The following is a 26,764-nucleotide window of genomic DNA, read 5'->3' as shown; positions in this document are numbered from 1 at the left end:
ACCTAGTCACCATCACATAAAGCCTTTTTGAATTTTTTGGTTTAATGGTTGAGAGAAATGTTGAGAAGGTCATCAGATTCCTAGTTTTGGATCTGGTATGAATTCCAGAATCCAATGGAGAAATTAGATTGTCCAAAGGGTGAGATGACTTATGCTTCCATCCTGAAGCTCTTAACGTGAGCTGAGAATCTTCAGTATCTCCTAATCTATCTTATTCATCATTTTCATCATCAGGTTTTGGGTGCTTTTGACTGGTTTCACGAGTAATTTGAGGTAAACCAGGTTCCATCACTTGTTCGCTGTACTCATCATCATCCTTGCTATTTTCTTCATTCTGAAATGGAGCTTTAAATGAATCATCTAAGACATTATCTCTTTGCACTTGCAGGAGTTCTTCTATTTCTGAGTCATCCTTGTCATTCAAATTTTCAATGCTCCCAGATTCATCAAAGATCATATGCACACTTTCTTCAACACAAAGAGTTCTCTTGTTGTAAACTCTATATGCCTTGCTTGAAGATGAGTATCCCACAAACACACCTTCATCACTCTTAGCATGAAACTTGCCCAGATCATCCTTCCCATTGTTAAGAATGAAATACTTACATCCAAAAGCTTTAAGGTGACTCAACTTAGGCTTTCGATTGAACATAAGCTCATATGGATTTTTGTTGATGAGGGACCTGATTAAACACCTGTTAGTAACATAGCATGCTGTGTTAACAGCTTCATCCCAGAAGTTTTCTTTGGAAGGATGGAGTCTATCAACATAGTTTTTGCAATCTTTATTAGTGTTCGATTCTTTCTTTCCACCACTCCATTCTGTTGTGAGGTTCTTGGAGTTGAAAAATCATGAAGAATCCCTTCATTTGAACAAAATTCTTCAACCTTAGAGTTTTCAAACTCTATCCCCTGATTTGACCTGATCCCAACTATCTTGCAGTTTATCTTCGTTTGAATCATCTTAGCAAAGATAATCAATACATCAACTACCTCATCCTTGGATCTCAGAAACATTGTCCAGGTAAATCTTAAAATATCATCCATAATCACAAAAATAGACTTCTTCCCCTCTCTACTTTGGATCTTTACAGGACCATAAAGATCCATATGAATGAGTTCAAGAGGTCTGGAAGTACTCACTTCCTTTCTGGACTCAAAGGAGATTTTGGTTTGCTTTCCCTTGACACAGGCATCACAGACTTTATTTTCCCAAAATCTTATCTTAGAGAGCCCACGAACCAGGTCCCCAATAATACGTTTGTTGAGCAGATATGTGCTCACATATCCCAATCTATGTGCCATAGATTAGCATTTTTATCTTGAGTTCTAAGACATGTCAAGTTGTCACTTTGAGCAGAATTGAGATCATCCACAAACATATTTTTGCATATCCTGGCTGTGAGAATCACCTTATTTGTTGGAAGAATCACTTCATTCCCTTTATCACAGATTTGAGAGATACTCAATAAGCTATATTTTAGCCCATTCACATAATAAACATCTTCAATGGAATGTTCTAAAGATTTTCCAATTCTACCTATCCCTAGAATGTAGCTTTTTTTCCATTTCCAAATGAAACACTACCACCTTGTAATACTTTGAGAGAGAGGAAGTTGTCAGTCCTTCCAATCATGTGCTTGGAGCATCCACTATCCATGAATCAACACTGACTACTTCCTCTTGATTGTTCCTGCATATGAAATTACTTGTTAGTTTTAGGAACCCATTTCAGTTTGAGCTCCCAAAAGGCAAACAAAGGTGTTATCAATGACTTCTTGGTCTAAGAAGACAGACTCTTTTGTTATTTCCCAATTCTTGAACCTCCCCTTTTCACTGATTTCCTATTATTAGCATGTTTTGACTGACTCTCAAATACCTTTTTTAGAACTTCACAATCCTTCTTAAGATGACCGTTTCTTCCATAGTGAAGACAAAACAGGCTATCTGACACAGACACGTATTTGCTATAAGGATTAAATGGGGGATCTATCATGTTTACATAGCCTAGACCCTTTCCATTGTTATCCTTATGACTGGTCATATCAAACAGCATTTTGGAAGATGTAGTCCACTTAAATGACTCATGCAGATCATTCTTGAGTTTGATCAGATCCATTTCTGGTTGAGCATTTCTTTCTACAGACATAAACAATTTTAGCTTCGAATATTTTTAGTCTTTCCTCAAGTTCCAACTCAATACTGCTAGACTTCCCTTTTTTCTTCCCTCCTGACTTAGAGCTTACATTAAGCATATTCATGAGTTCAGTTCTTTCAGTCTCCAATTCAATAATTTTATCTTCTAGATCTGACATTTGAAGAACTAAGTAGTTTTCTCGTTTTGAAAAATGTCAATGCTATTGTTTAGGAAATCCTTTTCAGTAGTTAACTCACATAATGAGTCAATTAACACACATGCTAACTTCTTTAGTTTCTTGACAGAGTAAATATCAAGAGTCCCTTTAAGATCAAGCAATGTTACCTCTTCTTCAGCTTCATCATCAGATTTTTCCATGAAGGCAAATAGTGTGTTAAAGACTTCATCATCATCTTTCATTACCAGCATAGAGGTATCCTCAAGGTGTTCTGACTCCTTAGATTCACTTGAGGAATTTCCCCAGACAGCAAGTGTCTTCTTCACCACAAGATCCGTTGCTGCCTTTCTTTTGAATTTGTCAGGGAGCTGGTCCCTCCATCTGTCACCTGTTCGCTTGGCATATTCTTTGTGATCATCCTTTTTCATAGGGCAGTCTTTGATAAAGTGCCCTGGCTTTCTACACCAGTGATAAAGTTTAACACCATTCAGGTTTCGCCCAAAGCTTTCCTTCTTTTTGAATCCACCATGTTTTCTCATAATTTTCCGAAACCTATGAGTTAGATAAGCCATATCCTCATATTCATCATAACATTGAGCAGACTTCACTGCTAAGGACTTGTCCTTTTTATGACCATCATGTTGCTTATTCATCTCATGAGTTCGTAGATTACCAATTAGTACATCCATGGTGAGCGTCTTCCACCATCTATAGAACTGGTCATTGAATCGAGGTGGTCTTGTTGAAGATTATCCTTTCTCCAGATTTAGTGGAACAGTCATTCTTTCACAGGAATCTCTCTGAGTATTAGCCGATTAGAAAGCCCTGCTCTGATACCAAATGTTGGAATGTATGCGTCCACTATACTAATGGACCAGATCTCTTTGAATAAGACAGAGTAGTAATAAGTAAGATACAGAAGTATTCAACACAAAACTTTAAGTGAAAAAACTCCTTGCTCAAGGGAGAAACAACGACGACTTGTCCAACAGGATTTTCCGACCTGTCCAACAGGATTTTTCGACCAATCTTCACTAAGGTACAAGACCAAAGTTATCTATTACAATCTATTGTAACTATACACTAACCCTCTCCACCCATTGGCTTGCAACAACTCTATCACAAGACTTCGAGCCTAAGCAATATGATTATTGCCCACTACACAACTACCCTTAGTTATGTAGACTTCAACAAACAAATTCAAGGTTAACACTTAACCAAGAACCCAACACAACAATAAAAACTAAATGATCAATGTTTCTTTATAAATTAGAAACTGATCTTATAATGGTTAATAGCTCAAATATAATAACACTTAACAAAAGACTCCACTAGACGTGCTCGATCAGGTCCCTTGAGTGCAGATATTGTATGTTGCTTTCTTGAGAGAGTAACTGATAGATCCTTTTGTAAAATCTCAAAAAGCACACCTATTTTTGTCTTGAAAAAGGTTTTTAAACTTGCAATGAGAGAAACCTCGGTATCTCTCATTGGCCAGCCAGTACGAACTGCACAGGAACAACATGTACCTTTTTCACCAATCTGTCAGCTTTGACACCTGATCCCTCTATTAGTTCTCATGATTTGTTAATCATCAAAACACACAACAACAAAATCAAATCAATTTAATAATTTTTTAATTATTAAAAATTAAATTAAATATAATACATATTTATCTTTTTGATTTCGTTTAGTTTATAGTGATTTTGGTCCTTGAGTTATTACTGACTTTAATTTTGGGATAGTTACGTCAATAGACCCTTCGGTCAATTTAATTAACAAAAAAATGGTCGGTTTCTTCTTCGACCTTGGTTGTCGTCATCGTCTTTTGCTTCAGTCAGTTTCTTCTTCCAGTTTTTTCTTCTACTTTTTAAAAATTCAATGTACCCTAAAGGTGAATAACTTGAGCGAATTATATATCAAAAGACTCGAAACATCGAGAGGACTTCATATTTAAAATTTGGGATTGTTTAGCTGTGATTTGAGTTGGTCCGAATTGAATAGTCAGTGTATACTTTATGTATAGTCGGTGTACTCATATATAGTTAAGCTATATTCAACTTTTTGAGTATCACAATGTATAGTCAATATATAGCTCATGTATAAGTAAGTTATATTGTATAGTCAGTGTATGTTTTCTATGACTAATGACTATTTTTTGTGCAAATAAAATATGAATATATTTGCTGTAAACTAATTAGTTTATTGTATATATTTGAAACTCTTTCTTAAATTTTTACTCCTTGTGTTATTTAACTTAGTGAATTTGACATTCAATTAGATCAATTCTGAAAATTTAATCCCTGAAGGTTCAATTAAATCATCCTAAAACTTGATATAAGCTCCTCAAAATGTTCTCAAGCTTTTGGAACAACACCCGATAAAAAATGACTCCGATTTCTCACACTCAAATTTCAGCTTTGAAATTTCAAAACATCATCAATGACTGATGTTAGACCATTGAAGGGTGTTAATAGCAAACTTAGTTTGTGTAAAAAAAGAAGAATAATCATGGGGAGGACGATCATGTATTTTTGGCATTGAATCACAATATATATGTTTTTCTTATGATTTGCGTTATTTAATTTTACCTTAAATTGTATACTATATCCTTTTTTTTATCGTGTTGTATAAAATTCTTTATGACTATGTTACTATTTTTTGGAAACTAAATTTATCATTTTTTTTACGTAATTACAGATCTATTTTCGTACATTTATGAAATTTCCCCTTCTGATATTGAAAAGTGAGAGACAAAATATCTTCTACTTTGGTTTAATTAGGTCTTATGATTACAAATATAGGCTCAATCTCACGTCCTTAGTCTTCTACTAACCACACGTATAGCACTTGACAACTTGCTCACGTTCTTGGACCATTTGCTCACGATCTTGTTATGCCAAGGTAACCTAAAATTTCTAAGAATCGCTAAGAAAATGGAAGAGAGAACACAAGAGGATTGCTTGGAAAAATTGTATTGTAGCGAACTTTGATTTTTGCTTGATGATTTTACAAGTAGATGCCTCTCAATTTATACTACATACTAGGGGCTAATATGTAAATAATAATTGTTAAACAAATTCTTAAATTTTTACAAATAAGTCCCTTCTCTTAAATATTTTACAACCTAGAATATTTCAAGGACATTCCATGGAATTCTAAGGTCTTCCAAAAGCATTCTCCACATATATCTAGAATCTTCTACCAAGGACTATCCTTCTTCCTATGTAAGCCTTCCACATGGACAACTTTATGTCATGTGGCACTTACGTGGCGCTTATGTGGCATGATGATGTAGTGGATCATCACGCTCTCCCCCACCTGATGTTGAGACGACCACGACGCATTGTTGTTACATAAATTTTCGGATCTTACCTTTGAATAGCCACAAGTCCTCATATCGTTCCCGTGTAGCTTTCTCCGACAATTTCCCCTTCTAATGGACGTGGAACACGACAATGGCTTTTTCTTTCTGCCTCCCTCAAAGCTTGTAGTGGTTTTCAAGAACATCGGCCCCTCCTTCTTGAGCCCCTCTACAAGTTGTATAGCCGAAAGTTGTGCTAGATCCTATTTGTGTGGTATAGTTACTGTAGGCACCATCTAAGCCCTTTCTCGTTCCATGAAATAAAGACAATGGAGGTTTAGGTCGATCAAGGTATGACATTGTATGAAGAACTCTTGCCCAAGAATAATATCAAAGATATTCATCTTTATAATAGTAAAGTTTGTCGTACCTTTCCAATTGCCCAGTTTCACACCAACACTACTGGCAACACCATGAGAATTTGGAGGACCGGTATTCACAGTCTTGATGCGAGAGATAGTTGGAGCGAGCTTCAACTCAAGTCTCTTTGTTGTAGCCTCGGTCATAAAATTGTGAGTTGCTCTAGTGTCCACTAATGCACGAGCGGACTTATTGTTGATGATAAGGTCCACGTACTGATTTCTATTCTCATTAACTTGGTTAGATGACTTTGTGATGGCTCCACATAGCCCAATCACACCTAATTAAGCTGTGACCGAACTCCCTCCTTGCGCCTACTACTTTTGTTCACGCACTATAGCGCTAAGACTCTTTAAGTTGAGATAATCCTTGAAGCTATATGGCCCTCTACATAGTAGCATCCCTTCCTCTCAGCCTGTGTTTTCTTTTTTTTTGTCTAGCTATGACGATCAATTGACTTCTTTTTATCGAACTTGTGGGTATCTTGAGTCTTGTGGTGTTGTTGATTCACTTTCTTGATTTTACCATAGTCTCCTTCACCCTTAGCAATGTCATCCTCTGACTTTCTATCTATGTCTTTGTCATACTTATCATTCTTGAAATTCATCAAAGACTCAACTTCCACTATGGCTAGGACTACATTAGTGACTTACTGGCATTGCTATTCCTACTTAGCCCAGTTCTGCAACCCATCCATAAAGTAGAACAATAAGTCATCACCGGTGAGGTTGGGGATTTAAAGCATAAGGATGGTGAACTCCTTGATATAGTCGCATATGCTCCCTATCTACTTCAACTCCTAAAGTTTGTGTCTTGCCTCGTACAAGATTATTTGAAAAAAATTGTCGGACTTGAACTGATCAGACGTGCTAATTGGGCTTAGACCTCTCTCAGCATCAGTCAATTTTCATCTCCACCATAGCATGTCAGTCTCTGATAAGTACAACACTGAGTTGTTGATCTTGGTATCATCTTCCCTTACATTTCCATGTTGAAAATAGTTCTCCAGGTGTCAAAGAAAGTTCTCTACTTCTTGTGCATCACGAACCCCTTTGAACATTGATGTCTTGGGAGCCTCAATCTTAGCCTCCCTCATCACGACAACGTTCCTGGCTATCTCAATCACACCAGCGTTGACATTCCTTTCGAGTGCGTATATATTTGCCTTCATGGCATCAATAGTGCTCAACGCCTCCATGAGTCTACACTCTAAGGTAGCGATGATATGCCTTGTCTCTATCTCAGTCTGCGTACGCTTATCGAAGTCACTTCGGATGCTCTCGATCTCCTCAAGAGTATGTCCCTCAAAAATTCTTGGAGTGCCCTATTCCTTCCCCAAAAATTGGTCAAATATCTCAACTGCATCCATCCCCATATTATTTTTCATGGCCTACTCTCTACCGAGCGAGGTATCCTCAGGCAGGACCGCCACATCATCCTTGCTCGCCTCAGTGGTAGAAGCTTCTTAAGATGTAAGTCCTTTATTTGGCTCAACCTCAGGCGCCACCTCCTGGTTCTTATTGGAGTCATTCCTCTTTTTTCCATATCCTTTCTTACTGGCGATATCTTGGGTGATGTTGGCTTGGGTGTTAGCAGCGCTAATTTCTCAGTCTTTTGCCATTTCCTTATCTTGCTGTAATACCACATTGCACATCCTTAGTATTCTACTAAGCACACGTGTCACACTTGACAACTAGCTCACGTTCTTGCACCACTTGCTCACGATCTTGCTATGTCAAGTTAGTGAAAGAATCTAAGAATCGTTAAGAGAATGGAAGAGAGAATACAAGAGGATTGCTAGGAAATATTGTATTGTAGAGAACTTTGATTTTTGCTTGATGATTTTTACAAATGGATGCCCCTCAATTTATACTAATTACTTAAGGACTAATATGTAAATAATAATTGTTAAATAAATTCCTACATATTTACAAATAAGTCCCTCCTCTGGAATATCTACAATCCTAAAATATTCTAAAGACCTTCCATGTAAATCCATGAAATTCTAAGGTCTTCCAAAGGAATTCTTCACATTATCTCTAGAATCTTCTAACAAGGACTATCCTTCTTCCTATGTAAGCCTTCCACATGAATAACTTTGTGTCATGTGGTGCTTATATGGTGCTGATGTGGCATGCTGATGTGGCGGATTGTCACATTAAGGTGGGTTAAATGGGTGCCAAATTGAGAAATCCGATAATAAATTTGGTGGAATTCTGGTTTGGTTTATTTTAGGAAAGATTAGACAAAATGTCTACTGGATCAAAATTTCTTATCCAAAATAATTAAATTATCATTAATTCTTCTTCTTCTTCTTTCATGTTCAAAGCTCGACTTTAAAACTCAACATGCCATAAACGTAAATCATTTCGAATGAATGATATATCAAAAGACTTGAAATATTGAGAGGAGCTCATATTCAAATTTTAGGACTGCTTAGAGGAAATTTGAATTGATTGAAATTGAGAAAAAAAATCAGTCTACAATGTATACAAATTTATATGCATCTATGATACATTTATATACACATATATACAAAATTGTACGCAACTTATACAATATCGATATATTAGATATATGTATTGATGATATATACATATGGCCATTTTATTGAAAATGGTTTTTGTTGCTCGTACATATTGATATGTAACCCTTTATTTTATAGGACATATAACTTATTGTTGTAGTCCTCGTTGGCTTTTAATTGTAAACACATATAAAGATTGAAAGTACTGAATATATAAGGGACCATCCCATACCCCTTCCCTAAATAATTTCTTTATATACCCCTTCGGCCAAATTAGTTATTTTTATACCTCTTTAATTATTTTTAAATTTGCGCGCTGACGTCAGCGTCCACACTACATGATATCGATAGGGTATCACACACCGATGGAGTATCACAGAGGATTAAGCTCAGTTCTATATGATACCGATATGACATCAACATACCGACAGAGTATCACAAAGAATATATTTACTAATTAGTTTAATAAATAAGGTTGTGATTTTAATAATTTTCTCTTAATTATTTTATTTTTATTTCTTAAGAAAGGAGTTCAATCCTATATGATATCGATAAAGTATCAATATATTGTTATGGTATCATGGAGGATTTTAAAAGTGTCTCATTAAGGATTTTCAATATCATTATAATATACAAATATATAGTGGTAGTATCATTCATGTAATATCGAAATGACTTAGGAAAATCATTATGATACCATCACAGTATATATATATATATATATATATATATATATATATATATATATATATATATATATATATATATATATTATGATGGTATCATTCAACATTTGTATGAAACGATCCTTAATGATTATATGAAATGATCCTTAATGATATCATGCCAATATATAATGGTTTTCATGGAGATGTAGTTGAAAGATTGAAGTAGACATCAGTGATACCATGACAGTATATTGATACTACGACGATATCTTGCTCGTGAATCTCATGCCTTGAGAGGTATGAATTGTAAAAGAATATTTATTTGTAATTATTTTACTTTTATGGAGCTTGAGCTTAGTTTTCCTAATATATAATTGGCGAACGCACTTCAACATTTATAAGCGACTTCAATGTTTAATCGAAAATCTATGATAGTTTTCAAAACATTTCTCTTAAGAATCCTGCCAAAGTAATAAATGCATCTAAGTTCCGTAACTAGTCTACACATTTTGAACTTTTCAAACTTCCCAACTAAGACATCTGAATAACTTAAGAAAAATCAATCAAGAGCTTTATCCTTTTTTCTTTAAAACAAATACAACTGAAAGACTGATAGGATTTAGACTAACATCATACCTGAGCCAGTGGCGGAGGGGTGTCGACCGGCACCACTCTGTCAGAAAATCACACTATAGCTAGGAAAAAATATATTTTTATGTACATATATCACATATTGATACTCCTTAATTACTATGCAATTTTACTTTTTTATATTATGAAACAACTTAATCGAAATTCTGACTCTATCATTGAGAGAACTCTGGATAGGACGGCTAAAAACTAAGTAGATGGATTGGGTGTAGGATGACAAACAAACAAAAACATTGTAGATAGCAACGGTTAAACATACTTGATGAAAACTAAGTAGATGATTAGGAGTTTGATGAAAACATTGAAGATGCCGTGTTTAGTTAATGGTTGTTGGATAAAAACTAAGTAGAGTTGAAAGTATCAAAAGGATGACAAAATCACTTCTTAATTACTTGAAGAGGTCCTAAGTCAACCAGTATGATGGTTCAACATACTTGAAGAGGTCCCAAGTCAACTAACACATTACTTAGTTCTCTACAGTTGGTGTTATTTTTCTTAACAAATCTACCCACATCTTATACCTTGAGTTCATTTGGTTTGAATACAAATTATGATGGAATTAGTTATGACGTGATAAGTTATGATCAAATTAATTATGATGTGATAAGTTGAGATAGAATTATTTCTTATTGAGTATTTGGTTTGTTGCATTCAAAATAATATGCATTATATAAATTTTAAGAATAAATTATTTATTTATAAAAATACCGTTTATGAGTGTGAAAAGTGATGTATAAAAAGAATTTAAAGGACTATTTTTGTCATTTACCTATTTTATCTCGGGATAAGTTATTCCGGTATTACTATACCACCCAAGAGGAGGGATAACTTATCCCGGTATTAAGTATTAATCCAAGGATAAGGTATCCCGAACTCCCAACCAAACAACAAATTGAGTGGCACTATAATTTAATCCCGAGACTATTTGATGTTATCCTTTACACCAAACGACCCCTAAAAGTAACATATAAGAAATATTCAATTCCCCTAGACCTCATTCATAAAATAGACACATTATTGTTGGAGTATAAAATACCTACCAAGCACCAACATCCTGATTCTCAACTTGAAGAAACGGTAACATACTACATTCTCAGCTTGGTGTTGGATCAGCTCGACAGTCGCTCAATAGTCTCTTACGGTGTTTTCTTCCTTTCGTCTCATTTTTAGTTCAAGAAAAGAAAATAATCTGTTCCCATGGCGCCAAGCTCAACATCCAAACTGCTATTCTGCATTCTTGCTTCACTTTTTCTTGTTACCTCTGCTCAAAACTGTTCACACTACACTTTCCCAGCCAATAGAATTTTCACCACTTGCAAAGTACTTCCCTTCTTAGAAGCAAACCTACACTGGAGCTACAATTCATCCAGCACAAAAGTTTCAATTGCATACAGAGCTAAACAAGATCCTAAGGGATGGGTAGCATGGGCTATCAACCCTACTAGACAAGGCATGGTCGGGTCGCAAGCATTAGTTGCTTTCCATAAATCAAATGACAGCATGATAGCTTACACAACACAAATAACAAGTTACAGTCCATCAATGCTGGAAGCAAATCTCAGCTTTCAAGTTTCAAATATATCTGCAGAATACTTGAACAACGAGATGATTATCTTTGCAACTATAGGGCCACTGGGCAATGGAACCACAGTAAATCATGTCTGGCAAGGTGGAAACTCAGTCGCGAACGACATCCCTCAGATGCATCCATTATCATCCCCACACCTTCAATCATTTGGAGAAATAGATTTTCAGAAACTTTGAAAACTGCCTGAGAAAAATCGAGATGTTTATTTTTTAGCTTATCAAATAAATAAAGTCATCTTTAACTTTCATCCAATATTTCTACATCAGGTTACCAAAATGTCTACAATAAAAGTTCTAGACAGATTACTGTAAAATAAGCTGTCTCTATTTCCAGGCAATAAAAAGATATCTTTAATCATCCAACTCTTCTCATGCTTTGTTCGTCATCTCTTAACTATTTTCTTTTTGAGTTGAGTGTCAAAAATACACCTAAACTATTTCTTTTTTTTGAGTTTCATACCTAAACTATCACTTATTAGTTTGAGAAATACAACTCAATGGTGTATGTAATACACTCTCTTTTATTTAAAAAAATCTTGTCACATGGCATTTCACATGGATAAAACCTTCCACCTTGACAAAAATTAAAGTAATAAGTATGAAACTCACACTCCCAATAATTTAGGTATGAAACTCAAAAAAAGAACATAATTTAAGTGTGTTTTTGACACTTTAACTCTTATTTTTTTTATAAAGGTAATGCAGAAATATCACAAAGGAAACTCTTAACTATTGTTTGTTTGAACACGAACCACACAAATTAGTCAATAATCTACCATTTGCTGCGTTTAATTTACATATCAAGGTGACCTTCCGGAGTAATATGACAGGGAGGAAAAAAAGAAAAGGCCATATTTAGAATTCCTTTAAACGCCTGGATCAGATTAATTAGTGAAAAATCAGTAGAAGAGCTGCATACTTTGATTCAACAGTCTCTAGATAAAACTAATCACCCCAATAATACCCTCCAGTCTGAAGGGAATGGTCTATCGGGGCAATATGAACCTATAACCATGTTGCCAATTAACCAGTGCAGCTCACCTCATATTGTCTCAGTCATCAGCATACACAATGTATCTTCAGGTGCTATGAATGTGTAACCATATTGCCAACTAATTGACGCAGCTCAAAAATCTTTGACTCAGTCATTGGCAACTCCAAGGTCACCTGCATAACATTTATAGATTTTAGATGTCAACAACTAAAAATTGAATAAGACAAATGAACCAGAAGGGGAACCTAGCCAAAATGAGGTTTTGATAAAGCATCCTTTTTTAACGAACTTAATAAGTATAAGATTTAAGAAGCGCGAATTCCTATTCCAATTCAACTTGGACACAACAGTTAATTATGATGTTTCTGAACAGAGAATGAAGATTTCATCCACTGAACTCTCATTCTAGCAGTATTAACTCCATTGTAGCCCTGGGAAATGTCTTCAAATCAGCCAACAATTAATTATTGAGAAAAAGAAAAAGAGAATTATCAGCTCACCTCGTTGAAGATTTTACTGTAAGAGGTCTCCTTGAAACCCTGCAAAAAAGCATTTGAGATTTCTTGACTGTCAGCTCTGTAGATTCAAATTTACATGTAAATGGATAACATTATGAACAGTGTGCATGAGTTGGTGGTTATAGAGATACCAATTTTTGGAATAGACTGAGAGAGGCTTGATTTGATTCTCCAATTTTGACGCGGAAGGTATGTATCTTGAAATTATCAACTGCAAATGTCATCATCATGAGAACAGATTCTTTGCCAAGCCCTTTGCCACGACTATACTAGCAAAATCACCATAAGAAAATGAAAACTAGTCAGAAAAATTAATAAAATGTAGGGAAATTGAAAACTTACAAATAAAAACAGACTTGTGACATGCAGAAAGTATGAGAAACTATGTTGCTCGACTCGGGTGAGAGTATCGGATATGGGTATGGATCTCGAGGTCAGATTCGGGAAAATTTAAAATTATAAAATTCGGTGATATGGATCCATGTATGGGTTCAACTAAGAAAAATTATAAAAGTAGAGCTATACAAATATTCTAAATTTTAAGAGTTTCTGTGGAAAACTTACATGTAGGTTGTAAAATTTTAATCTTTCATTTTGATAATTTCTCAAGTTATAGGCACAAGCAGCTAAGTTCTAAGCATTCTCCAAGATAGACATATTTCTTCCATTCTCCAACCATGTATTGTACACAACAAATTAACAAACTAAATATTATAAGTAAATTACAATAGAACAAATATAATTAAAAGAATCAAACATAGTGAAAAGGACAGGAATGAAATAACTCTTAGCTATTCATAATTAGTTAATCACATGACTATCAAACAAAAAATCAATACATAAAGTAAAAATTCAGGCTTTACCAAAAACAATGAACATTTGAACTTAACTAACAAAGCATAGTCAAATTAGATACTCATAGCTTTCTTCCTCAATATCATCTTCTTCCAAAAACCAGTCCTTATGATTGAAGGTTCATTTATTGATAGCTTAATTAAACCATTAGTCATCTTATCAATATCAAAACAATCTCCACCTAAAGCAACATCGAATTAAAATGAAGAGATATATCAGAAGGTTTTCATGAGAAGGGAAAAGAGTCATCATACAAAATAAATAATAGAGTAAAATATCACATAAAGAAAATGTAGACATACCCGAACCCTGGTACTTGCTCAGTTCACTTATATATTTCTTATTCTTGTGAGAGAGCAACCATAAATTATAGTGTGCAAGAACTAAATCTTCAACTTTTGAAATTGGTAATTTATTTCTTTCGATGTTGTGAATCAAAGAATAAGTGCTCAATTCCTTTCAACAGGAGAAAGAAGTCGATTGAGTAAATAACATGTAAATTTTGCCCACCATGATTTGCCCACCAAGAAAGAGGATCCTCAATCACATGAGGTTCACTAAATTAACCACTCCCACTACGAAATTTCCAAGGAGACTTACTTCGTTTCATTTTAAAGTATCATTGGAGGCATTCAGTCCTAATTCAATTAAAAGGAGCTACGCCAGCTAACTCCCACCCCTTGTTGATTCCATTAATGATGCCACAGTAACCACACCGTTTTTGCATAGCGTGCATTTTTTTATGCATTATGCAAGTTTCTTTAAAAATAAATCTCGTCTAACGGCTTTTTAACGTGGGATTTTAGCACATCAAATTCATGCACTATACCTGTTTTTGTTCTTTTTTTCACACATTACATGGTTCTCTGGCAAAAAATACACATCACCCTCCCCCTCTTCCTCCTCCATTGATCTTCCTCCTCCTGTACAACAACTCTTCTTCCACCTCCTTTCCTTACCAATTGCACGGGTACAGAGCATGGACATGCTTTCTCTCACAAATCCTTAATCAAGCAGCTTCTCTACTTGTATTTGCAATTCCTTCGTCTCATCGGGATTGCTCCTATAAGCAAACCTATTTGGAAGTGAGAAAACGAGTGGAGCAACTCTTCTTTTTTTCACACATTACATTGGTTATCTGGCACAAACTACACATTACCCTCCTCCTCTTCCTCCTCCTGTACAACAACTCTTCTTTCTCCTCCTTTCCTTACCAATAGCACGGGTACAGAGCATGGACTCATCCTTTCATGCTTTCTCTCACAAATCCTTAATCAAGCAGCTTCTCTACTTGTATTTGCGATTCCTTCGTCTCATCGGAATTGCTCCTATAAGCAAACCTATTTGGAAGCGAGAAAATGAGTGGAGCTATTTTGAATTATTCTACTTATCACAGAGAATTGCATGTCTTGGTAAGGATTTTGGCTACATGGCAACACTACTTGTGTCTAGGAGAGTTTGTGATCAAGATTGGTCATGAGTCTTTTAAGATACTTCTAAAACAAGGTAAATTGAGTAGAAGACATTTCTTTCCATTACAAAAAAAGATGATGTTGAATTTCTAGTTAGGGATTTAGAGGTTCCAACCATCTTGAAGATATAAGTGCTTTTTTGAAAAGCTTACATGTACAAGAATCCATGGGAAGTGACATGGAGAATACATGGTTCTACCATAAAATTGTTAAGCTTGATGCAAGTTGGGATAAATGGATGCATGGTTCATCTTAAGTACTTTTTCTGCCATGCTCAATTGAGGGATACTTTGTTGATAAAGCCATGCAAGTTTGTATCATTAATGCATCTTAAGATAAATTCTTGTTGTACTGGTTTCAGTAGGAAATATTATTCTATTGGGAAGATCATATTTACATGCTTTAAAGGGGAGTATCTATACCTAGTAGGCTTAACTAGATAAGGGAATGCATAGTCACTTTCTTGTTTTGTTTCTATCATCCTTTCTTATTATTGGTGGATTTCTTTTACTAATGTTTGTCCTTTTTATTTTATAGGTTTAATTTCAAGGTGGGGGTTAGGTCTGCGTACACTCTACCCTCCCCACCCAGACCCCACATTATGGGATTATACTGGGTTTGTTGTTGTTGTTGTTGTTGTTCAAGGACGGATTTATTTTAAGAGGGAATGATAGTATCCATGAAGCCTGTTGAAGACCAATGACAAGCTTTGGAAGATTCCAGAAGGCCTATGACTTTCCAAGACAAAGGAACTTCAAAGCTAATTGGGCTTCAATTGCAAATTAGACTTGTCTTGTATTGGAAGAAGAGTCCAAGTCGTGGAAGACCATTTATGCAAGTTCTACAATTATTTTGTGGCCAAATCGAAGTCCATGTGATGATTATTAGAGTCCTAAATTTCAGCACTTAAGAAGTCCAAGGGAAGTCCCAAAATTCAAGTCAAGCAAGAATCTTCAAAGTCGATAATTAATTGGCTTTAAATGGATATAATTGGAGTCCAAAAAGGCTTGAGAAAAGTAGATAATTTCGTGCATAATGATTGGTGAAAGAGGGAGGCTAAAATCAACCACAAATCAAGGAGTTTCTTCTTTAATTAAGGAGCTTCTTCCTTAATTTTAGGGAGCCTTGTCGAAGCTTCTAGTTTAGTGATCAAACTTACCTTAATTCTTTTAAAAGTTATTACTTCCCTTTTCCCAAAGTAGTTGGACTTGTTATCCAAAGTAGTTTAAGACTTTTTATTTCTTGATAAGGGCAACTATTTCATATATCACAAAAACCCATCACCAGAAATGATAGGGAGGAGATTTACATCTTGGGGTCCAAGAGGACAGTGGAAAGAGCTAGAAACTGAAAAGTTAAGACTTTTACACTTTTTGTATGAATGTTACCCATCATATATATCCCCCATTAGGTCCTGTTTGCACCAAAAATAAAAGAAATTAAGGCAATTTATCATGATTTTTTGCATGTGACTGCTTCTATTCAAAATGTCTAGAGTCTCTTTTTTGATGAAACAAAATGTCTAGAGTTTCTTTCCTTCCACACTGTCCACCATATGCATGTCGCGATACATTTGCCACCAATCTTCTTCTGCCTTTCTTCTACGCACTCCCATCCAATAAACATGTTCCACAGATTTACAGTGGTCTTGCAATGTAGAAATAGATGCTCATTGTTTTCTGCACCTTGTCACATAATAGGAATCTTGAGCATATCTGTAAACCTGTAAACTTCTTCCCTGTAGGGCTTCATGAGTTAACAAGCTCTTCTAATAACCAACCATGTAAAGCAAGAAACTTTGTGGGGGATTTTGACCTACCATATGAGTTTCCAAGGCCACAATTCTGTCAAGGAGGTGACACTGTTTAGATTCCAGTAGGCTGATTTAACTTACTTCCCTTTGCTGCACAACTCCCAACTTGTCTGTCTCTGTCAATTGTGGTGCCATTGAAAGGGTTCAGAGCTTGTAAAATGCTTGAAAGTCTGTCAATTTCCTAATCATTTAGGGCCCTCCTGAAGATCAGGTTCCTTGGGCACTCCATATCTGAGACATTGTGTCATCCTTTTGGAGGCTTAAGATGTAAAGATCAGGGAACTGATCTTTTAGGGTAGCCTTTCCTAACTAAAGGTCATTCCAAGAATCTGTCTTTACTCCATTCCCAACTCTAATGGATATGTTGGTGCTATAGTAAGGCCATAATTTTCTGACTGTCTTCCACCCACTACAACCATAAGTGCTAAGTACATCTCTGGTGATCCACTGATTCATTAAGACACATTTTTGGTATATGAATCTTCTCCACAGGACATTGTGTCTTCGCTGCTGAATCTCCATATCCATTTTGAATAAGACTTCTATTGTGCTGATTAAGATTTTTTATGCCCAAACCCCCTTGCTTCTTGCTAAGAATAGATGAATCCTGCTTTACTACGTTATAACCTTTTCTCTCTTTATTTCCTTGTCAGAAGAAATCCCTTCTCAACTTGTGGATCTTCTTCGCTACTCCCTCAGGAATAGGGAAAAGAGGCATAGGAGGGCATCCAATTTCCTTGCTCTTTTGGATTTAAATTTTGTGACACCCTTGTGCCATATATAAAGATGCCATTTGTTCTTTTTACACTTTATCATCAATACAATATGAGAGTTTCTTTTCTATACACCTTCAAGTGTTTGCTACTTGAGATTTGTCTTGCAATCTTACAAGAACAATTTGTAGGAGGTGAGATTAATTCTTTAAACTTGATATCTTTGGTTCTTTTCATCTAATTAGTTTATACCAATTACTGTCTCTAATTATTCAATTAGGGGTCCAGATTCCTTTTGCTATGTAAGTTCTTTCCTTTTCTACAATTACACTCAACTAATTCCACAGGATATCTCCGACCTCCTACTAGCAAGAGATAACAGGCAAATTAGGGTTCTTAGCTTTATTTTAGAAATTCTTGAACTTCTATTCTTAAATTTCTTCTATCCTTAATTTATTGTCTTTGAATTTTGTTTTAAGCCTCCGCATATTATTTAAATTTCTTGTTACAAGTTCTTGAAACTAACTCAATCATATTAGAAGGATGAACTGGAGACGCCCTAAACAAAAGAGATAACAAGTCAAACAAGCGAAGCATCTGATGTACTTGAGAAGGCGCCAGTCAGAAAGTAAGAACTTAGCTAGAGGCCCAAAAGCACTAGAAAGGCATTCTAGCTTATTACATCCGCTTGATACATTTTCTTTATTCAAAAAGTCAAGGGAAAATTGCATGCAATCAATTTAGCAGTTCTCTCTTGAGCAAAGAACAGAGACTCCTAGGACATAGGCTAGGGCAAATCCAATAGGCTAATCATGTAAATATTTCTTCATCCTAATCTTAACTGATGAACTACCTTTTGGGAAACAAGTGATAATTATTCCTCTCAATGACATGACAAATTTTCATTCCAAAATCATAACTATAGAAAGGAATCTAATATTACAACAGACATAGTTCTTTTACGGTGGAGGAATCAATCAACTAGTGACACAACATTGAGAATTGATGCAGCAAATCGGAGATATAAAAGTATGTGTACCTTTTCGGTTCAGCTATCATAATCTCAACTTCAGCCATTTGGAGATCATCCAAGTCATTCATGTATATGTTTACATCACCAACAATGGCTGTCAAAAAGCAATATGGTCAAACTGAGAATCACATATGAATCCGGAAAAACCAGGTTCCCACTTCCCACACATTCAGAATTATTTTTGGACAACCAATTGAAACCAACAGCAATTTTCCTATATCTGACTTAACTATGTTTTCTCTCAAAATTAATTTTACAATGTGGACATCGACTTGAATCTGGTGCACATACAGTCAACCCCCACACTTTATGCAAAATTATTATTGCCCGCTAAAACTTGTGAAAGCCTCTTATAAAAACAAAAATTTGCAAAACCAATAAGAAAATTCTAAAAGGAAAATTTCAACTAGTTGCAGAAAATTCAGATCCTAATAATAGAGCTTCATACTTAGTATGAGCATACAAAGTAAATTACCACAGGTTCCGTGCTGATCAAAGATCATAGGTAGGACCAAGGCACTATTAACATTGAAATAAAGGTATATGGAGTGACTAAACTAGATCAAAACAAGAATGCGACCTTCAACATGAGGTTCTCCATGAATGAAGTTTCCAACAACTAGTTCCCTGTCCAACACGATGAAAGTCTGCTCTGTCATTAAAAAAGCATTTCCAATAACATTTTGTTAGAAACCATAAGAAGAAAATACAACCAAAAACCATTAAATTTCAAGAACATCACTATCTATTCCTTTCTGTCCCAGCTAAAAGCTGACATAAGCCACAGTTCAGGAACGATTCACCACTTAAATCTACCATTACACTTAAGATTATAAGTTGTGCAAGCTATGTTATAAATCAAATTTATAATTGGTCTTTGACATTTAGCATTTTTCCATATTTCAACAAGCAAACAGAAAATATTATGTTTTCACTATGATAACAAAAACTAATTTTTTTCAAATTTCACAATGAAACATGGCCAATGGCCCACTTAATAAGGCAATTCAGGCTCTTCTTCACATATTAAAAGGGGTCATTATCTCTCAGCATTACATACATTCCAAAACATTAAAAGATCACAGTTTCTATTTTAGAACCCCAAAAAGATGCAACAAACCTAAAAGGTGAAATTTCATTCAGAAATGGAAATGAAATCCATACTTAAGGGGCCTTGGAGTAAATGTATTCTTGATTCAGCTACACTTATTCAGGCCAAGATAGCTTTTTATTTCTTTAATAAACATGAAAAAACAGCATATCTGTTTGAATCAAATTACCCTCCAAAAAAGCAGCAATTCTGGCAAAGATAGGTTCTTTCTTCATCAATAATCAAAAGGGTAAGTATCGCTCAAACATACCGTGACATAAGAAGCAAAATTTGAACCATAAATGAAATCCATACTTAAGGGGTCTGGCGTAAAGGTACTCTTGATTCAGCTAGAAACACTAATTCAGGCCAAGATAGCTTTTTTATTTCTTTAATAAACATGAAAAGACAGTAAATCTGTTTGCATCAAATTACCCTCCAAAAAAGCAGCAATTCTGGCAAAGATGGGTTTTTTCTTCATCAATGATCAAAAGGGTAACTATATCTCAGGTATACAGTGACATAAAAAGTGAAAGTTGAATCAAAAATGGAAGACATACTTAAAGGGTCTTGAGTCCAAGAAAGTTGCATTTCATATTCTTGATCAAGGGTGAGAGGTTCAGAACCAGTAGCTTGAAGGAGAAGAGGATCCTGCATCCATTCATGGTACTTTGGCACATGCTCTCTCATGTAGGGTACCAGTATCACCTTCTCCCCTTCCACACTCACCTTCATTCTCTCTGCTAACGAGTTGTCACTGTACCAGCAACTGCACTATTTATTGGGCTTCACTATTGCAAACTATTTACGGGCCACCCTATATTTGGTTTAACTTTTGGTATACTTTTCAGAGTTTTAGTACTGCGTATCCATAGGTTTCGTTACGTTTAGGTTAGAAAAATTAGTCTAAAACTCCTAATTTATATTCGAAATTTCAACTATACACTCTAATTATATGGGTATTCTATCACCCCTCTGAATATTTTTTTATCTATCTTATACACCTGGAAATGCTGGTTTGTCCACATAAACCAAATATAGTGAATATTGTGTATACATGCGCGGGTCCCACTTAAAATTAGATTCAGCAATCCGAATTCTTTTCTTTTCCCTCAATATTCCCTTTCTATTCTCTCCTAAAAATTCAGACCCAACTCTTTTCTCTTTTCTCATCTCCCTTACCCTATTGATTTCGACTAATAAGTTTGCAAATTCAGCAAAATTTTGTGTTTGCATCTCACTTCATCATTGAGCATTGGGTATGATTCATCCATACAAGATTTGAAGTAGAAAGTAGCATTAACGACAAAATCTTAGCTATTTTTGAAAGAAAATTAGAAAAAATTGAAGAAGAAAATCGAATGTAAATGGTGGGGAAGAAGCAATGATATTTAATGTTGGGGAAGATGACTTTTGGGAATATTATTTCCCAAAAATTAGGTAGATATATACGTGTATGTAATTTTGGGCAACTTGGATCATTTTTTCCTCCTGTAACGTGCCTAGAGGAGGCGATGACGGGTCAACACCCAGGAGTGTATAAAATAGATTTAAAAAATATTCAGGGGGGTGATAGGACACCCATATAGTTGAAGTGTGTAGTTGAAATTTCAGGTATAGATTGGGGGGATTTTAGGCTATTTTCTCTTTAGGTTATTGATTTGTAAATATATTAAATCATTATAAAATTATTAAGATATTGATTTATCGATTATTAATTTAAAAATTACCTAAAAATAAGGAAATAAATTAAGTGAATCATGCACATAAGTTGACAGAATGTATTTTGCTCAAACACTAACACAGTTAGAATAACTGAGAATTTGAGACAACAAAAAATAAAAGTATGAAATTAAATCATAATCATAAGTCAGGGACTTTATAAATATAATTTATTAATTTATTATTGAATTGTTGGTTAACCCGTTAAGAAAAAATCTCAAATTGTTAAGAACCTATAATTCGATAATTAAAAATTGAAACTGTTACCAAAATTGCTAATACAATAACTCATTACCAATAAATCAATAACTTTTTTTCGATTCGAGTTATTGATTTCGATTTGATTTTAAACAACCCTAGTTCTATCTAGTTTACAAATTAAATACTCTCTGTACCAATTAGTGTACATTTCACTTGACACAAAGTTGTTTTTTAAAAAATTAGATTTTAAAAAAATTGTGGTTGAAATAAATTTTAAATTATTATGTGGTTATAAATCATTTTATTAGAGTAAAAAAGAAAATTTTTAACCTAAGTTGTTTTTAATTATAAAAAATGTGATATTATTTATTGAATAGACTAAAAAAAAGAGTGCCACATAAATTTAAACAAATGAAGCAACTTTTTGTGGCTTTCTCAAAGTTGTTTTATTCTTCCGATTTTCAAATTACTAAGGTGTCGTTTGACCCTAAATATTTTTGAAAAAAACTTAAGAACTAGTATTTTGCCATATAATTTGTCATTACTTGGCAAATATAGTTAGCAAACATCTCAAGTTCTACAAAAAATTAGTATTTGGGCCAAGTTCTAATATTTGAGAATTTTAAAAAATTTAAAAATAACCCCAAACTTTTATATTTTATAAAAATACCATTCATTTATTAATTTCAGCAAATATTTATCTACCAACTTACTTCATTAATGTGGTCAACCAACACAATTAAATAACATCTCTATCTTTTATAAAATAATAGTTTGTTACTACCTCCTCCGAAAAAGAATAGTTTGAGTGACAAGATTGGAAAACAACAATTTATTTTTAATGCGATTGATGTATTGCTCTTGCTCATGTTGTTATTTTGTTTTTAATTTATTATTATCAATTATGTTATAAGTTTTTTTTATAAATGAACATTTCTTTATAAAATGATAATACAAATTTATGGGCAATTTTAATAATTTTTAGAACTTACGGGTATAAAATAATGATTTTTGAAATAGTCAAATATTTTTGGAAATATTTGTGGTCAAACGCATGGTGATACTTCACTAAAAAATAACTTGTCAAGAATATTTGAAAATTTGGGGTCCAAAGCTAGCTAATAGTATATGTCATGTAATATTTGGGGGGGGGGGTTGAGAAAAGAAAAGGCATGTAATATTTAAAAGTTAAAGTTGTTGTAAAATAAACTAACTTAACAAATTAAAAAAGGATAGGAGAATAAGAGAAAGAGGGAGGAGTAGAGGAGTGAAAACGTATATGCATCATTTTTCATTTAAGATGTGCTCTTTTATACACAAAATAAAATACAAGTTGTGGACAACTTGTCTACTATAACTTGTCTAGTGGGTCCACTATACCATCTTTCATAACACCCCCCTTTGGATGTCCACGTATAAAGTGCCTCATAAAAAAAACTTTACAAGAAACAATATACATAATTATTCTGAACATCCATAGATGTTGTGCCTCGTTAAAACCTTACTAGGAAAAAATCCAATGGAAAAAAGCCTAGAGAAGAAAAAATAGTACACATATCTGATAAGATGCCTTAATGCTGCCTCATTAAAAACCTTTACCAGGAAAATCCAGTGGGACAAAACCTTGATTAAGGAAAAAAGAGTACAACGCGTATTTTACTCCCCCTGATGAACTTCATTTGATATTTTGGAGACGACGCATTTCAATCTTATATCTTAGCTTCTCAAAAGTTGATGTTGGTAATGCCTTTGTGAATAAATCTGTAAGATTATCACTTGAACGAACTTGTTGTACATCAATATCACCATTCTTTTGGAGATCATGTGTGAAGAATAATTTTGGTGAAATATGTTTCGTTCTGTCACATTTTATGATCACCTTTCAATTGAGCTATACACGCAGCATTGTCTTTGAATATAACTGTGGGTACTTTGACATTATTTTTTAGGCCACATCTTTCTTTGATGAACTGTATCATCGATCTCAACCACACATTCTCCACTTGATTTATAAATTGCTATTATTTCAGCATAATTTGAAGAAGTAGCAATAATAGACTGCTTTGTAAATCGCCATAATACAACATTTCCTCCATGTATAAATAGATAGCCTGTTTGAGATCGAACTTTATGTGGGTCTGATAAATAACCTGCATCTTCATAACCAATAAGGTCTGCACAACCTTTGTTAGTATAAAACAAACTCATATCAATAGTACCTTTTAGGTATCGCAAAATATGTTTGATACCGTTTCAATGCCTTCGCGTTGGGGATGAACTATATCTTGCTAGCAAATTAACAAAAAATGTTATATTAGGCCTGGTTGCGTTAGCAAGGTACATAAGTGCACCAATAGCACTGAGATATGGTACTTCAGGATCAAGAAGTTCTTCATCCTCTTCTGGAGGTCGAAATGGATCCTTTTTCACTTCGAGTGATCGAACAACCATTGGAGTACTTAATGGATGTGCTTTTTCCATGTAAAATCATTTTAAGATTTTTTCAGTGTAAGCAGATTGGTGGATAAAGACTCCGTCTGCTAAATGTTTAATTTGCAGACCTAGACAAAGTTTTGTCTTTCCAAAGTCTTTCATTTCAAATTCTCTCTTTATATATTCAATCACCTTTTGGACCTCTTCAGGGGTTCCAATGAGATTTATGTCATCAACATAAATATATGAGTATAACAAATTTTAATTCCATTTTCTTAATAAAAAGACATAGACAAATGACATCATTTATATAACCTTCATTTATCAAAGTACTCACTAAGGCGATTATACCACATACGCCCTGATTGTTTCAGACCATATAATGATCTTTGCAATTTCATTGAGTACATCTCCCGAGACTTATTACATGCTTCAGGCAATTTTAATCCTTCTAGAATTTTTATTAAATTTCATTATCAAGTGAACCATAAAGGTAAGCTGTAACTACATCTATTAGAAGTATTTCAAGATTTTTATGTACAACTAAACTGATGAGATATCAAAAAGTTATTACATCCATAACATGTGAATATGTTTCTTCATAGTTGACTCCGGGTCTTTGAGAGAATCTTTGTGCAACAAGGCGCGCCTTGTATCTTACAATTTCATTTCTCTCATTTCATTTTCACACAAAAACCCATTTATAGCCAACTGGTTTTACACCTTCAGGGGTTTGAACTACAGTTCCAAAAACCTCACGTTTAGCAAGTGAGTCTAATTCTGATTGAATTTTCTTTTATCATTCTAGCCAATCACATCTACGTCGACATTCTTCGACGGATTTAAGCTCAAGACTTTCACTATCTTGCATGAGGTTAATTGCAACATTATATGCAAAAATATTATCCACCATAATTTTCGATCGATATAAATTTATCTCATCACTGGTAGAACTAGGTTCATTGATTTCTTCACGAATATCAGAATTACTCAAATCTTAACCTTCTTCGGGAGGTTCTTTTGTTGTTCATTTTTGTTATTCTTCATGCTTCTCTTTCTAGGATTTTTATCCTTTGAACCCAAAGGTCTACCACACTTCAGGCATGTTTAGAATTTAGAAGCTATGATACTAGTAGATGGTTCTTTTGGGATATCAATTCGGATAGGAATATTTACTGCAAGGTATGTGACTTAGTTATTCGCTGCAAATCAATAAATGCAATTGACATTTAATTTGTTATTTTTTGTAAGTGGATGATCTTCTGGATCTCCTACTCATATGTGCGGGTGCGTGGATCAAAATGAGATAGTAATGAAACTTTTCACGTAATTTGTTTTCGGGTTCCTTTTTCTCTCCCCCTAATGGTAAAAATTTTATTTCATCAAACCGATAATCTGCAAATTGAATAGTAAATAAGTCTCCAGTCAACGGTTCAAGGTAGCAAATTATGGAGGGTGAGTCAAACCCAATATATATGCCCAACCTTTGTTGAGGGCCCATCTTTGTACGTTGTGGTGGTGCTACAGGCACGTATACCGCACAACCAAAAATTCGTAGATGGGCTATATTTGGCTCATGACCAAATACTAATTGTGACGGAGAGTATTTATGATAATGTGTCGGTCTGAGACGTACAAGTGTTGCTGGATGTAAAATAGCATGACCCCAAACAGTAATTGACATTTTGGTTTTCATTAGTAGAGGTATGACTATCAATTGTGGGCGCTTAATAAATGACTCTGCAAGGCCATTTGAATATGAACATAAGCAATAGGATGTTCAACTTTTATCCCAATTGATAAGAAATAATCATCAAAAGCTTGGGATGTAAATTCTCTAGCATTATCAAGGCGAATGGCCTTAATTGGATAATCTGGGAATTGCACCCTTAATCTTATTATTTGTGCTAACAACTTCCCAAACTCCAGGTTGCGAGATGATAAGAGGCACACATGGGACCATTTAGATGATGCATCTATTAGGACCATAAAATATATAAATAATTTTCTAGGTGAATGAATGGGTCCACATATATCTCCATGTATACGCTCTAAAAAGAAGGAGATTCGATGTCAACCTTTAGGGTTGATGGTCTGGCAAGCAATTTGTTTTGATAACAAGTAGCATATGAAAATTCATCATTCGTAAAAATCTTCTGGGTTTTTAACGGATGTCCAGTTGAATTTTTAAGAATTCTTCTCATCACTATAGATCCAGGATAACCTATTCGATCATGCCATAGCACAAATGTATTTAGATTAGTAAAATTTTGGTTTACGGTCAAATATGCTTCAATTGTACTAATTTTTGCATAATATAGGCTAGACGACAAAGTTAGCCATTTTTTCTAAAAATATATTTCTAGCCTGAAACACTCTTGGTTATACCAAGATATTCAGTATTCATTTCATTTAGTGTCTCAACATGATATCCATTTCTGCGGATAT

General features: G+C 34.4%; 2 protein-coding genes across 3 annotated transcripts; one reads left to right on the top strand and one right to left on the bottom strand.

The window, feature by feature from the left end:
* Positions 1-10,777: 10,777 nt before the first annotated feature.
* LOC129880641 (uncharacterized) lies at positions 10,778-20,802 on the bottom strand. 2 transcript variants are annotated; one of them, XM_055954763.1, is made up of 7 exons: positions 20,521-20,802; positions 19,451-19,522; positions 18,877-18,964; positions 13,116-13,248; positions 12,967-13,005; positions 12,514-12,639; positions 10,778-11,656 (listed from the first exon to the last, which is right to left on the bottom strand). In XM_055954763.1, exons 1-6 carry the CDS (start codon positions 20,693-20,695, stop codon positions 12,559-12,561), a joined length of 588 nt encoding a protein of 195 aa, XP_055810738.1. In that variant the 5' UTR covers positions 20,696-20,802; the 3' UTR covers positions 10,778-11,656; positions 12,514-12,558. The 2 variants fall into 2 exon arrangements, with proteins under 2 accessions (XP_055810738.1, XP_055810739.1); XM_055954764.1 differs by having other exon boundaries at positions 10,778-11,610; positions 20,521-20,801.
* LOC129880642 (cytochrome b561 and DOMON domain-containing protein At5g47530-like) lies at positions 11,083-11,649 on the top strand. The gene has a single exon (XM_055954765.1). The coding sequence runs from the start codon at positions 11,083-11,085 to the stop codon at positions 11,647-11,649; it is 567 nt and encodes a 188-aa protein (XP_055810740.1).
* Positions 20,803-26,764: the final 5,962 nt, after the last annotated feature.

Source organism: Solanum dulcamara, chromosome 2, assembly GCF_947179165.1.
Source record: "Solanum dulcamara chromosome 2, daSolDulc1.2, whole genome shotgun sequence".
Taxonomy (NCBI): domain Eukaryota; kingdom Viridiplantae; phylum Streptophyta; class Magnoliopsida; order Solanales; family Solanaceae; genus Solanum; species Solanum dulcamara.
Note: the sequence above shows the minus strand (reverse complement) of the source record. Positions and strands in the feature narration are given on the sequence as shown.

Excerpts from the sequence above, each read along its gene's own strand:
- LOC129880641 (XM_055954763.1), bottom strand. The coding sequence starts at position 20,695 with ATGAAGGTGAGTGTGGAAGGGGAGAAGGTGATACTGGTACCCTACATG. Across the intron at positions 13,249-18,876 it reads ATGATAGCTGAACCGAAAAG|TCGTGGCAAAGGGCTTGGCA; the intron begins GTACACATACTT and ends TTGCTAGTATAG. Across the intron at positions 12,640-12,966 it reads ACAGTAAAATCTTCAACGAG|GTGACCTTGGAGTTGCCAAT; the intron begins GTGAGCTGATAA and ends AATGTTATGCAG.
- LOC129880642 (XM_055954765.1), top strand. The coding sequence starts at position 11,083 with ATGGCGCCAAGCTCAACATCCAAACTGCTATTCTGCATTCTTGCTTCA.